Consider the following 15,857-nt stretch of genomic DNA (forward strand, 5'->3'; position numbering starts at 1 on the left):
GATGATCCGAGGAATGGAAAACCTGTCTTATGAAAGGAGACTCAAGGAGCTTGGCTTGTTTACCTTAACCAAAAGAAGGCTGAGGGGGGGGACATGATTGTACTCTTTAAATATATTAGAGGGATAAATACCAGGGAGGGAGAGGAATTATTTAAGCTTAATACCAATGTGGACACAAGAACAAATGGATATAAGCTGGCTAGTAGGAAGTTTAGACTTGAGATTAGACGAAGGTTTCTAACAATTAGAGGAGTGAAGTTCTGGAACGGCCTTCCAAGGGAAGTAGTGGGGGCAAAAGATCTATCTGGCTTCAAGATTAAACTAGATGGGTTTATGAAGGGGATGGGTTGATGAGATAATATGATCTTGGTAACTAATTGACCATTATCAGTGGTAAATAGGTCAATGGAGGGATGATAGGAGTTACTATAGAGAACTTTCTGGGTGTCTGGCTGGTGAGTCTTGCCCACATGCTCAGGGTTTAGCTGATCGCCATATTTGGGGTCGGGAAGGAATTTTCCTCCAGGGTAGATTGGCAGAGGCCCTGGAGGTTTTTCGCCTTCCTCTGTAGCATGGGGTACAGATCACAGCTGGAGGATTCTCTGCATCTTGGGGTCTTCAAAGTATTTGAAGGCTTCAATATCTGAGATATAGGTGAGAGGATTATTCTAGGAGGGGGTGGGTGAGATTCTGTGGCCTGCACTGTGCAGGGGGTCAGACTAGATGATCATAATGGTCCCTTCTGACCTTAAAGTCTATGAGTAATTCCAAGACCTGTTTAAATGTGTAGCAGGCACGCAGGAAATACAGCTGGCAGATGTTCCGGTTAAGACGCACCGCCTCTTAAAGAATCTCTGTCCGCAGCAGTGTGCAAGGATCGCCTTACCAATTGACGAAGCGATCATGGAAGTGGCGGATGAGATATAGCAGACGCCAACATCGGCTACTCCTACGAGTAAAAAGGCCAATAGGAAATACTTTGTGCTGGCAAAGGGGTTAGATTTTCTATTCAATCACCCTCAGCCCAATTCGTTAGTGGTTGACGCAGCACAGCGAAGAGCCAAAGCACCACAGTACAAAAGTGCGCTCCCTGATAAAGACAATAAAAAATTAGATATATTTGGTAGGAAGGTCTATTCTTCAGCCACACTCCTTTTATTCATCGCAAACTACTCGGTCCATTTATCAAACCACAATTTTGATCATTATTCGAAGCTAGCGGAGTTATTACATCATCTTCCAGACACTAAGAAATCACTACTAAAAGCAATAGTACAGGAAGGATATGCAGCATGTAGCACTGCACTGCAGATTGCAATGGATGTGGCCAACACAGTGGCGCGGGCCACGGCTACGGGTATCGCAATGAGGAGATCGTCATGGCTTTCGTCTGCAGGAGCACCAAAGGAACTGCAATAAAAAGTTGAAGATCTGCCCTTTGATAAGCTTAAGCTTTTCGCAGCAAACACCGACGAAGTCCTCCATTCGGGCAAAGATTCTCGCACCACCCTACGTACACTGGGGTTGTACACGCCCTCCTTTAAGCATATGCGCTATTACCCTTATCAGCAAAGATATTATTTTACTTTTCCCTGACAACAGACATGCATTTCAGAGAATCAGCACCCTATACAACGTCCTCAGCGGAAACGGCCCCAGCAAAATCATTCAGCCAATCAATGTTCAACCAAACAGCAGATTTGACTTCTCTGTGGAGGATGCAAGCACGCCTTCCATGGTCAACGCGGAAAACGAAACTCTTCATCTCTTTCACCATCGACTAAATCATATCACCATCAGTGGTCCAACATTACCACAGACAGATGGGTACTAGAGGTGGTACAGTCCGGCCTCTCAATTCCCTTTCTCTCCATTCCCACCCCACCCACCCTGTCCCTTTTCAGGGACCCTTCTCACGAGCAGCTGCTGAGACAAGAAGTTCTTCGCTTGTGATCGGGGCAATAGAGAGAGTACCCAAGCAGTTTTGGGGAAAAGGTTTTTACTCCCGATATTTTCTCACACCAAAGAAATCAGGAGGCTGGAGACCCATTTTAGACCTTCGAAAGTTAAATCGCCACCTTCGAAAATGTCGATTCAAGATGGTGACCTTATCAACTATCATCCCGTCATTGAACAAGGGAGATTGGCTTGCAGTCCTCGACGTGCAGGACGCTTATTGCCACATCGCTATTCACGTGGCTCACAGGTGTTTCCTTTGATTCCTATTGGGGAACGAACATTTTCAGTACAGGGTTCTACTGTTCAGACTCGCGTGTGCCCCCAGGGTTTTCACCAAAACCCTAGCAGTAGTGGTGGCCCGTTTATGCAGGACAGGAGTGACAATATTCCCTTATTTGGACGATCGTCTTGTCAGGGGCTCAACATATATGGAGGCATGTCGTATGGTGCAGGCAGTATCCAGCGAGTTTGCATCCCTGGGCCTTTTCATAAATGTAAAAAAGTCAATATTAATTCCATGTCAAGACCTGGTTTTTATAGGTGCACGGCTCAACTCAACCATGGCACTGGCATACCTACCGACGGAACGTTTTGTGGTGATCCAAGACCTTTTACATATTTTGATGCATACTCTGACAATTCCTACACGCGTCTGTTTACAACTGATGGGCCACATGGCAGCTTCCACCATCGTGGTGCGGAATGCAAGGTTACGTTTTCGCTGCCTCCAGCATTGGTTGGCCATGATTTACAGCCCAGCAAAACACAGCATCTACAGACCAGTGGTGGTACCTCAACTTGTACGAGAGTCTCTTCAGTAGTGGGCCAAGCCGAGCAATCTTCTCACGGGCATCCCATTTCATTGCCCACAACCTACAAGGCAAATAACCACAGATGCCTCCCTTACAGGCTGGGGGGCGCACATGGACAACCTGACAATTCAAGGTCACTGGTCAACTCAAGAAATGATGTTACATATCAATGTACTCGAGTTGCGGGCGGTACGACACGCTTGCAAGCATTTTCAGTCCCACATACGGGATACAACTACCAGAATCATGACGGACAACATGGCAACCATGTTTTATATCAACAGGCAGGGAGGCGCCCGATCTCGTCTCTATGCGTGTAGACCGTCCGGTTATGGAATTGGTGTATTCACAACAACACCATTCTAGTAGCATCCTACCTCCCGGGTGTTGACAACTTAATAGCGGACTCACTCAGCAGACGTTTCTCTCATGTCCACGAGTGGGAAATCTGCACGGAAGTTTTGAGCCATATATTTGCTCGGTGGGGGTTTCCGACAATAGATTTGTTTGCGACAGAAAACAACATGAAACGTCCCACCTGTTGTTCAAGAGCTGGAATAGGACCTCAGTCACTAGGAGACGCCTTCCTTCTCCACTGGGGACGGTCACTGTTGTATGCTTTTCCCCCAGTCGTTCTAATACCCAAGGTTCTCGAGAAAATCAACATAGATGGGGCTCAAGTAATTCTTATAGCCCCAGCGTGGGCTCATCAACCTTGGTTCTCAATGTTCCACCGGATGTCGGTAAGAGCACCGTACTCCCTACCTCTTCTCCCAAATCTCTTGACCCAGAACAACGGATCCCTGCGTCATCCAAAACCTGAGATTCTACACCTCACAGCATGGATGCTCGTTGGTTTAGCAATTTCGAACAACTCTGTTCCCAGCGTGTCAAGAGGGTGTTAATACATAGTAGGAAAGAGTCTACACGAGCTACGTATATAGCTAAGTGGTCCAGATTCCAGGCATGGTGTGCGGTCAACAGCCTAGACCCCTGCCCCACACCTTTACCTTGTATACTGGAGTACATTTTACAACTCCATGATAATGGGCTGGCAATAGTTTTCCTACGGGTGCACTTGGCAGCGATTAATGCTTTTCATCATATGAACAATCCTTCTCTCTATTCGCCCATACTACTACAAAAAGATTCCTAAAGGGGCTCTCAAACCTTAATCCACCCCAGAGACCCCCTCCACCTTTGTGGAATCTGGATCTAGTATTGGAAACTTTATCTCATCCTCCCTTTGAGCCTCTAGCCACGGTTCCATTACACATACTTACCATCAAGCTTTTGTTTCTCCTAGCCCTTACCTCAGCTCGTAGGGCCAGTGAGATAGCAGCTTTCATGGCTTCGTCTCCTTATACAGTTTTTTCTAAAGACTCAGTCACGTTGAGAGCTCACCCAGCATTTATTCCAAAGGTCTCTTCTGAATTTCACATTAATGAACTGGTGGTTCTACCATGCTTCTTTCCTAAACCCCATACCTCAGTGCAAGAAGCGATACTGCATGCTCTGGACGTAAGAAGAGCCTTGGCATTCTACATTGATAGAATGCGGGACTTTAGGAAGACGGACCGTTTAATAGTATCATTGACAGACCGTTCTAGAGGCCAACCACTGACCTCTCAGCGTATCTCGAGACTGATAGTTTCATGCATATCTATGTGTCACTCTATACGGGGAAAACCTCTGCCGTATCTTCCAAAGTCTCATTCCACCAGAGCGGTTTCCACTAGTACGGCCTTCCTAAAGGGAGTCCCATTTCGGGACATTTGCAGGGCAGCGACATGGTCCTCTAATGTCACTTTCATGAAACATTATGCTATAGTTGACCATCTTGCTTCGGACTCCTCGGTGGCTACGGCAGTACTTAGTCGTGATCATAAATTTTAATTCCGGAGCGCTCTGGACTCTTTTTAGGTACTGCTCTGGAGTCACCTACAGTACCCACAGGGCCACTTGAAGAAGAAAAAGAAGTTAGCCTGTGAAGTAACGATTGTTCTTCGAAATGTGCCCCGTGGGTGCTCCATGACCCGCCCTTCCTCCCCGCTCCAGATTTGCTTCTTCTCTCTTTCAGATGAGTGGGTGAGAGGAACTGATGGTTGCCAGCCTGCGCGCAGCTGATCAAAGGCGTGAACGGCACTTTGAAGGAGCATGCATGCGCGGGCTGGCGGAGCACAGCTATGAGAATTCTCCGAGCCGCAGCGCTGGGATGGGACCCGACACCTAGAGTGGAGCACCCACGGGGCACATCTCGAAGAACAATCATTACTTCACAGGGTGAGTAACTTCTTTCTCTTTGATTGGATGGGGTGCTCATATGAATGGTCTGTCCACCCAGGGACAATGGACGCCATGGGAGGCAGCCCTTCATATCAACATTTTGGAACTCAGGGCTGTCCTCAAATGCCTGCAAACATTTCAGAACACATATTTGCGATACCATGACCAGAATTCTCACCAACAACATCTCCACGATGTATTACATCAACCGCCAGGGAGTGGTCTGATCTCATTCCCTTTGCACAGAGGCCATTTGCCTCTGGAACTGGTGTATCCACAACAAGATTACACTCATAGCTTCATATTTATCAGGAACCTGCAACACCACAGCATATGTGTTAAGCAGAAAATTTGCACCAGACCACGAATAGGAGCTCCAGGAAGATGTGCTCCTTCACATTTTCCACCTCTGCGGTTTCCCGTGGATAGATCTGTTTGCTTCCCACAAAAACTCAAAATGTCGACAATACTGCTGCAGGGTGGGTATTGGCACAAATTTGCACAAGCAGCACTTCAAAATGGTTACACTCACCACTATTATTCCCGCATTGGATAGAGGGGACTGGTTTGCAGCCCTTGACCTCCAAGATGCATACTTCTGTATCACAATACATCCTGCGCACAGACGTTTCCTATGTTTTACGGTAGTGTCAGACCATTTCCAATACAGAGTCCTCCCATTAGGACTCTCCTCTTCCCCCAGAGTCTTCTCATAGTCCCTGGAAGTTGTAGCAGTGCACCTTCAATGACAAGGCATCACAATCTTCCCTTAGTTGGATGATTGCCTCATTCAGGGTCCCACCCAGTGCACCACAAGGTCATGATCAGATTCACAAAGGCCTTCCTTCAGTCTCTAGGATTCATTATCAATGAACAAAAATCTACTCTATGCCCTCGCACAGTGCCTAGAGTTCATAGGGGCTCATATAGACTTTATGACAGCATGCGCCTATCTTCCCAATCAGTGTTTTGAAACTATAAAAAACCTGGTCACAATCATGACGGCCAGCCCAACTGTGCCCATTCTAACCTGTCTCAAACTCATGGGGCATATAACAGCTACCACGTATGACGTCCCATATGACAGACTACGATTTTGATGTTTCCAACACTGGGTTGCCTCAGTCTATACACCAACCAGACACCTGGTCCACAAACACTTTTTCCTCCTCAGAAAGTACTTACCTCTTTACAATGGTGGACCCAGGCACAGAACCTCTGCAGTGAGGTGCCCTTCCACCAAGATCAACCATCCAAACAAATCACCACGGATGCATCACTTCTAGATTGGGGTGTCTAAGGGAAGTGCTCCAGCAGTAAGTCCAAGCTCCACATCAACCTGCTCGAGTTCCAAGCGGTCCACAATGCCTGTAAACACTTCCTTCCACACATTAAGGGATCCTTGGTGTGTCCATCCTCATCGACAATATAACCACAATGTTCTACATCAACTGCCAAAGTGGCACCAGATCCCCTTCCCTACGTGCAGAGGTGATTAGGCTCTGGAACTGGTGTATTTGCCACAACATAACTATCACGGAGGCATACCTACGTAGGGGCAAGAAACCATGGCCAATACCCTCAGTTGCCACTTTGCTAGAGTACGAATGGGAACTGCATAATCAGGTCACCCGCAATCTGTTTCAGTGTTGGGGTCAACCACAGATAGACCTCTTTGCAACCAGCAAAAATAACAAATGCCCCTAATACTGCTAGAGAGCAGGCATATGGCACAACTCATTGGGAGACACAATGCTATTCCCATGGCATACTTACCTCCTATACTCCTTTCCTCCTATCCCCAGAGTTCTCCAGAAAATATAAAGAGATGGGGCCCATGCATTCTAAGAGCCCCAGCTTGGCCTCAGAAGAAATGGCTTCCTTGTCTCTATCAACTGTCTCTACGACCTCGCTGCCTGCTTCTGACTTACCCCGACCTCCTCTCCCAGAGCAAGGGTGCAATCCTTCACCCCCAGCCACAAACACTACCCCTGACAGCATGGTATCTATCTGGATCTTGGAATCTGAGCTCTTTCCACACCAGCAAAAAGATCACTGCAATTCCCTCAGCCTGCACCCAGGAACATAGCACCAAACTCCCCAGAAGGCTTACAATCAGAGGTGGAGGACTCCCTTTCAGAAAGTGAAGACAGAACCCCACTACACAACTTCTCATAACTCAATGAGGCCATCATCCCTACCACACCACCGCCATTGGATAATGCAAAACAATTCCAAAAACTTTTCAAGAAGGTGGCTCTAGTATAGGAACATGACATGCAAGAAGTACAAATGAAACAGTACAGACTTCTATGTATGCTTCAACCTCCGACATCTTCAAAGATTGCTCTACTAATGGATGAGACCATCATGGACCCTGCCGATAATATCTGGCAGACTCTAGCATTGATTACACTCACCAACAAGAGGGCTGACCTAAATACTTTATTACACCTAATGGCATGGATTTTCTTTTCTCACGCCTAACTCCCTCATCAGCCAGACACAAGGCCAAACAGCCAAACCTAAGGTTTACGCCCCAAGACAAAGAATGTAAGAAGCTTGACATCATGGGCAGAAAGGTATACTCCTTAGCAACCCTACTATTAAGAGTATCTAACTATACCACCATGCTCACCAATTATGATTATATAAATTACTCCAAGCTACAAGAGCTCCTCCAGTTCCTGTTGGAGCGCAAAAGACCAACATTTGAGTATTATGCAGGAGGGTCACACTATCTCATGCATGGCATTGCAATCCTCCATGGATGTAGCTGACACTGCAGCACGCATCACTGCAGCTGCCATTGTCATGCATAGAGCTTCGTGGCTCCAGGCATCAGGTGGACCCAGAAAGCTACAGCAAAAGGTTGAAGACCTTCCATTCAATAAAGCTAACCTTTTCACTGTGAAAATGGATGAGCTCTTACATTCGATGAAGGACTCCCAAACAACACTGAGAACTATTGGCATGTACACACCACCTAATAAGAAGTTCAAATACAACACCTATCAATGATCTAGAGCAGCAGCCTTGATATGATTTTAGACAAAAATACAGACCTCAACGATGCAGACCTCAGCACCAGCAACAACCTACCACATCCTACCCTTCATCCTCTAAACAGCAAGTGTGAAGGTTTGGTTGGGAGTCAGAGAGACACTTCTGTTGTTACCACATAACCAACTGGACAACTTCAGTTCAGTCACCACCTATGGCCCTTTTTATACCAATGGGCACAAACAACATCAAACAGGTGGGGTATATCTACACTACAAAGTTAATTCGAATTAACGGACGTTAGTTCGAATTAACTTTGATAGGCGCTAGACTAGCGCTCCGCTAGTTCGAACTTAATTCGAACTAGTGGAGCGCTTAGTTCGAACTAGGAAAACCTCATTTTATGAGGATTAAGCCTAGTTCGAACTAGCTAGTTCGAATTAAGGGGTGTGTAGCCCCTTAATTCGAACTAGTGGGAGGCTAGCCCTCCCCAGCTTTCCCTGGTGACCACTCTGGCCAACACCAGGGAAACTTGTCTGCCCCCCTCCTGGCCCCGGACCCCTTAAAGGGGCACAGGCTGGCTACGGTGCCCGTGCCAGGTGCAAGCCTGCCAGCACCCAGCCAGCAGACCCTGCATCTGGCAGGGATCGAGCCACCCACTCGATGCCCCCCAGCCCTCCCCCTCTTCCCGGGACCAGGCTGGTGGCTCCCGGGAGCTTGCCCGGGACCGCAAGAGGCGGGCAACTGCCTGGGCTAGTGCAGACATCGTGGACCTCGTCCACGATCTCCGCACTAGGCACAGGAAAGTAGCTGGCTAGTGCAGGAGAGCTGCCAGCCTGGCCACCCAGGAGCAGGTGTGCAAGAGAATCAATGGGGTTCACTGAGACCACCGACCCTGAGCCCTGAGCTTAAAATGGCCGTCCTGGGTCAGACCAAAGGTCAATCTAGCCCAGTAGTCTGTCTGCCGACAGCGGCCAACCCTAGGGACCCTGGAGGGGATGGACCGAAGACAGTGACCAAGCCATTTGTCTCGTGCCATCCATCTCCAGCCTTCCACAAACTTTGGGCAGGGACACCACTCTTACCCCCTGGCTAATAGCACTCCATGGATCCAACCTCCATCACTTTATCTCACTTCCCTTTAAACTCTGTTCTAGTTGTAGCCTTCACAGCCTCCTGCAGCAAGGAGTTCCACAGGTTGACTCTTTGCTTTGTGAAGAACAACTTTCTGTTACTAGTTTGAAGCCCGCTACCCATTCCTTTCCTTTGGTGTCCTCTAGTCCTTCTTTATGGGAACTAATGAAGAACTTTTTTGTATGCACCCTTTCCACCCAACTCCTGCTTTTAGAAACCTCTATCCTGTCCCCGCTCCGTCTCCTCTTTTCTAAGCTGAAAAGTCCCAGTCTCTTTAGCCTCTCTTCATATGGGACCTGTTCCAAACCCCTCATCATTGTAGTTTCCTTCCCCTCTCCCACCCTCTCTCTTCCCCTCTCCCACCTCCTTTTCCCAGTCTCCCCAAGTTTTGTTCAATAAAGAGAGATTCCATTTTGGAAGACACGTTATCTTTATTTTGTACATCAAGAAGAGGGGCTAGGGAGGGGTAAGTGGAAGGAGGTGAGGGAGGAATGGGGTACAAGCCCCCAATGGGGAGGACTGGGCTGGCTCTGCGGGCTTCTGGGGGTGGAAGCTCTCCTGCAGCGCCCCAATTGCCCTCTCTCCCCAGATGGCAGCCTGCGGCAAGTGCAGCCAGTCTGATGGCCGAATGCTGTGATGTGCCCAGTGTGGGTACTCCGGGCAATCCAAGCCAGGACTGCTTTGCATGCGGGGCACCCCTGAGAACTGTCTGTCCGGGGTGGGGGTCGGGACCCTTTAAGCACAGCCCTCGGCTAGCCTGAGACAGCATCTCCACGCTCTAAATCCTCGTCTGATGCCCTGCCAGCACTGCTTCCGGCCACCCTTAACCCCGGTTCAGGGTCCACTTAATGTGGTCATGCTAGTTCGAATTAGCAAAACGCTAATTCGAAGTAGTTTTTTAGTCTGGATCCGTTAGTTCGAATTAGCTTAGTTTGAATTAACTAATTTGAACTAAGTTAGCTCGAATTAACGTTGTAGTGTAGACATACCCGTGGATACTAGAGCTCATAAAAGTGGGCTATTCTATCCCCTACATCTCTATTCCCCTCCCAATCCTCACTCCCCATCCCTCTTCAGGGACCCCTGTCACGACAGCCTCTTTCAACAGGAGGTCCCACACTTTCTGCATATAGGAGTGATAGAGCCAGTGCCAATGGCCTTTCAAGATAGGGGATTCTATTCAACATATTTCCTAACCCAAAAGAAAACTGGCAGTTGGAGGCCCATTCTGGATCTAAGGAGGCTCAACAAGTATATAATATACAGAAGGTTCAAGATGGTGACATTAGCAACAGTTATTCCAGCCTTCGATCAGGGAGATTGGCTCTTGACTCGTGACTTTCAGAATGCTTACTTCCATATAACGGTACATCATAGATGCTTCGTGTGCTTTACGGAAGGAGACCAACACTACCAATATTGCATTCTCCCATTTGGCCTTTTGACAGCCCCCAGCATTTTTTCCAAGTCTCTGGCTGTTGTTACAGCTCACCTATGCTGGCAGGGCATTATCATATTCCGATACCTCGATGACTGTCTAATAAAGGGCATGTCATTCCAGGAAACACCATCCATGCTCAATTCAACCATTAACCTCCTACTCAACATTGGCTTCCACATAAATTACCAGAGATCTACTTTAAAACCCACCCAACTCTGAAGTTCAGTGCTTCATTAGCATAAAAATGGCTGCCGTTTTTTTTTGGCATGGAGCTTTGTCGGAGAAAATCGGCAGTCTAGAGGCTGATCTTTCAAAAAATAAAGCCGTTTTATTAAAGATCCTGTAAACCTCACTTCACGAGGGATAAGGGATTTTCAAAAGATCAGCCTCTAAACTGCCGCTTTTCTCCGACGAAGCTCTGTGCTGAAAAGAAAAGCGGTGGCCATTTTTATGCTAATGAAGCGTGGGATATTTAAATCCCTGGTTCATTAGCAATTTCGATGCGCCTAATCTGCATCTCTGTCGGCAGAATGATGCAGTCTAGACACATCCATAGATACCATCTTAGCCAAGGCAACACTTCTCAGGCACAGATTCGAGGCCCTCCAGAACCTCATAACTGTGGCATGCTCAACCCCAACTACAATAGTGCGCATATGCTTCAAAATTTTGGGTTACAGGTTGGCAAGTACCTATGTGGTGTGAATAGCCAGACTACACATGAGGTGCCTTCAAGCTTGACTAGCTACACTGTACATCCCTTCCAGGAGCCCTTCTCTCCAAAACTGTCACTATACTACCATGTGTCCTCAACTTGCTGCACTGGTGGATGGACCCGACCAACATACTATTCTAGATATCTTTTCAACAACCAACCTCCACAGTCACCATCACGACAGATGAATCCCTCATGGGATGGGAGGGGCCATCTGGGACCTCACACCATACAAGGCAAGTGGTTGTTCACTGAACAAGCATTCCATATTAACCTGCTAGAATTCAAGGCAGTGCATTATGCATGCCATCACTTCCTATAGTATATAACTCACAAAACAATAAATGTCATGACAGATAATACCACCTGCATGTACTAAATTAACCGGCAGGGTAAGGCCTGGTCTACTTCCCTATGCACAGAAGAACTGAGATTATGGAACTGGTGAATTACACACCACATCACCCACATAGCTACTTGCCTCCCGGAGGTACTCAACATCATGGTGGACACCCTCAGCCTCGTCTTTCCCTGATCACCACGAATGGGAGGTAGACCCTCAAGCCCTCAAGGAAGTATTCATCAAATGGGGGCAGCCAGACATAGACTTATTCACAACCCAAATAATGCCACCTATTCTGCTCCAGAGCAGCCCTGGGGAAGGGATCTATGGGTGATGCTTTCTCCCTCAAATAGAATGCAACCCTCTTATATGCAATCCCCTTAATACACAGAATCATAATGAAAATCAAACAAGAACGTGCTTGCAATCTTGATTGTACCAGCATGGTCAAGGCAAACCTGGTTCCTTTAACTGCATAGATTAGCAATAGTGGATACTCACATCTTTCCTCCACAATGCAGTCTTCTTACCCAACATCATGGCAGGGTTTTCCATCCCAATGGAGACAGACTCCACTTCTAGGCATGGCTCCTTCATGGCTCCAGAATGCTGAAAACACTGGCTCAGAAAGAGTAAAACAAATTCTAATTACAGGCAGTCCCCGGGTTACGTACAAGATAGGGACTGTAGGTTTGTTCTTAAGTTGAATCTGTATGTAAGTCGGAACTGGCGTCCAGATTCAGCCGCTGCTGAAACTGATCAGTTTCAACAGTGGCTGAATCTGGACGCCAGTTCTGACTTACATACAGATTCAACTTAAGAACCCCACGCATCCCCAAGTCAGCTGCTGCTGAAACTGATCAGCGGCTGATTCCAGGAAGCCCGGGGCAGGGGCTTCCTGTAGTCAGCCACTGGTCATTTTCAGCAGCTGCTGACTAGGGGACACCTGGGGCAGAGCAGCTGGGGTGCTGCTGGGTTGGTCCAGTGGCACCCAGAGCGGCGCTACGGGACCAACCGGCAGCGCCCCAGCTGCTGTACCACAGGCGTCCGGAGCAAAGCCGCGGAGCACGGGGGCAGCGGGACAGCCCAGACGCGCCGTGGCTATCCTGCTGCCCTCGGGCTCCGTGGCTTTGCTCTGCTTTGCTCCCCGTCCCCCAGGTCTGCAGACCAGGGGGACGGGGAGCAAAGCGGCGGAACACGCGGGCAGCGGGACAGCCCAGACGCGCCGTGGCTATCCTGCTGTCCTCGGGCTCCGCGGCTTTGCTCTGCTCTGCTCCCCTTCCCCCAGGTCTGCAGACCAGGGGGAGGGGGAGCAGAGTAGAGCAGAGCGGCGGAACGCACGGCCAGCTGACAGCCCAGACGCGTCTGGGCTGTCAGCTGGCCGCGTGCTCCGCTCTGCTTCCCCCCCCCCCCATGGTTTGCAGACCAGGGGGAGGGGGAGCAGAGCGGAGCAGAGCAGAGCGACAGAACGCGCGGCCAGCTGACAGCCCAGACGCATCTGGGCTGTCAGCTGGCCGCGTGCTCCACTCTGCTTCCCCCCCCCCCCCATGGTTTGCAGACCAGGGGGAGGGGGAGCAGAGCGGAGCAGAGCAGAGCGACAGAACGCGCGGCCAGCTGACAGCCCAGACGCATCTGGGCTGTCAGCTGGCCGCGTGCTCCGCTCTGCTCCCCCTCCCCTGCAGATCAGGGGGAGGGGGAGGGGGAGCAAAGCGGAGCACAGCAGAGCGGCGGAACGCGCGGCCAGCTGACAGCCCAGACGCGTCTGGGCTGTCAGCTGGCCGCGTGCTCCGCTCTGCTCCCCCTCCCCCGGTCTGCAGACCAGGGGGAGGGGGAGCAGAGCGGAGCAGAGCGGAGCGGAGCAGAGCGGAGCGGAGCGGAGCAGAGCGGAGCAGAGCGGAGCGGCAGAACGCGCGGCCAGCTGACAGCCCAGACGCGTCTGGGCTGTCAGCTGGCTGCGCGTTCCGCCGCTCTGCTCTGCTCCGCTCTGCTCCCCCTCCCCCTGGTCTGCAGACGGGGGGGGGGAGCAGAGCGGAGCGCGCGGCCAGCTGACAGCCCAGACGCGTCTGGGCTGTCAGCTGGCCGCGCGTTCCGCCGCCGCTTTGCTTCCTCTCCCTGGTCTGCTCGAGACCAGGGAGAGGAAGTGCCCCGTTCGTAACTGCGGATCCGACGTAAGTCGGATCCGCATAACTCGGGGACTGCCTGTAATAGTATAAGAGAATCTGTGAGGAAAACCTACCTATATAAGTGGACAAGGTTCTCTGCGTGGATCAAACTGAATCATCCCAAGCCACCCAACACCACACCTATCCTCATTATATTAGACTACCTACTGGAACTAAAAGAAACGGGCCTCACTTTTAGCACTATTAAAGTCCACGCAGCAGCAATAGCACCTTTCCATAGAACCAACAATGCAATGGCACTTCATTCTTTTCACACCCACTTACTAAACACTTCCTTATGGGTCTCCAAAATACTTTCCTATCTGTATAGCCTCCAGTCTAGTCCTTAAAAGGCTAACTAAGCCTCCCTTTGAATCTCTAGCAACTTGCTCATGGCTACACCTCTCTATGGAAGTAACTTTTCTGGTAGCCAATACTTCTAGCAGGAAAGTTGGGGAGCTACTGGCACTAATGGCAGATCCACCATATGCAGTATTACCAAGAACAGGGTAACCCTTCGGCTGCACCCCAAATTCCTTCCAAAGGTCCTATCTCCTTTCCACATTAATGAACCCATATACTTACCTATCTTATTTCCTAAACCGCATGCTGATCCATCCCCAGCGGCATTACTCATCCTGGACATTCGAAGAGCACTCACTTTCTACTTAGATCAGATAAGACCAGGGAGGAAATCAATTAGACTCCTCCTATCTTTTGCTGAACAATCCAGAGGTCAAGTCTTCTCCTCACAAAGAATATCCAAGTGGATCTCATCTTGTATCCACACCTGCTACATCATTCACAACAAATAGCCAACAGACACTATCACTACTCGTTCTACCAGAGTGTTTTTCTCTACAACAGCCTTCCTCAAAAATGTGCTTTTAGAAGACATTTTCAAGGCAGCCACTTGGTCATCTAACCTCACTTTCGTGAAACACTGTGCTCTCACTTCCACAATAGCTCCATCCACAGCTGTCGGGCAAGTGGTGTTATCCTCACTGGCATCCATGTCGTGACTACTGCTTTGTAGTCACCCATAGTGGAGCACCCATGGAGATGTCACTTGAAGAAGAAAATAAAGTAACTCACCCTGTGCAGTAATGGGAGTTTTTCAAGATGTGTGTCCCTGTGGGTGCTCCATGACCATCCCTCATTCCCCTTCTTTGGAGCCTCTTCGGGGCTAGAACCAGGGTAGAGAAGGAATCGAGGGAGCCATGCCGCACACACACCTATCGGACACCAACGGCACGAGGAGACGCCATGGTGCATGCATGGCACAGCAGATCACTGCTACAGAAATCTCTGATTACCAGCACGAGGTTGCAGCAGCACCCAGAGTGGAGCACCACAGAGACACACATCTCAAAGAACTCCAGTTACTATACATGGTGAGTAATTCTATTTTGTCCTTCGTTTATTATAACACGTTGTATTATGTCTTATTTAAGGCCTGATCCTGCAACGCATTAAGATGCTAAGTACCTCCTGAGAGAAGCTGTGTACCTTTGGCTCTTATTAAAATTAGTGGGTGATAAGGGAGTTTAATGTTTCTAAGAATTTATTTGTCTTTGAAACCCAGGATATACTAATGACATGATATAAATAATGACAGACAATACTTTAGACAATACAAATGTAGCCTTCATTACATTTTGCTTTTCTTTAGGTTAATGACTTATGTGAAATGCAGGTTGATTTAATAATGAAAGATATAGCAAATACTCTTTTAATTCTCCTGCCAGAGGATGGTCCTGTCAAAGTGGAGGATATGCTGGCATGCAATGAGGTATACATAATTTTATTTTATGTATTTATTTTACATCTTAAAATCTGAATCTTTGTTTTGTGTACATTAGAAAATAACAACATAATGAATATTGTTATTTTTAAAGTATTGACCATGCCTGTATTTCCTTTGTGATTACAGTATTTTATGTTGAATAACTGTACTAAGTTTTAAAGGAAAATAGATTCTTTTATAGATATAGTCCTTGCT

At 48.5% G+C, this 15,857-nt stretch overlaps 1 protein-coding gene across 3 annotated transcripts in view; it reads left to right on the forward strand.

The window, feature by feature from the left end:
- The window catches only part of DNAH8 (dynein axonemal heavy chain 8), a 615,913-nt gene that overhangs the window by 180,114 nt on the left and 419,942 nt on the right, over positions 1-15,857 (forward strand). For all 3 annotated transcript variants that reach the window (XM_075925079.1, XM_025186355.2, XM_025186358.2), the window contains one exon: positions 15,528-15,647. In XM_075925079.1, the coding sequence (XP_075781194.1) occupies positions 15,528-15,647 (120 nt within the window). The remainder of the gene's footprint in view (positions 1-15,527; positions 15,648-15,857) is intronic.

This window comes from Pelodiscus sinensis, chromosome 3, assembly GCF_049634645.1.
Source record: "Pelodiscus sinensis isolate JC-2024 chromosome 3, ASM4963464v1, whole genome shotgun sequence".
Classification (NCBI taxonomy): Eukaryota; Metazoa; Chordata; order Testudines; family Trionychidae; genus Pelodiscus; species Pelodiscus sinensis.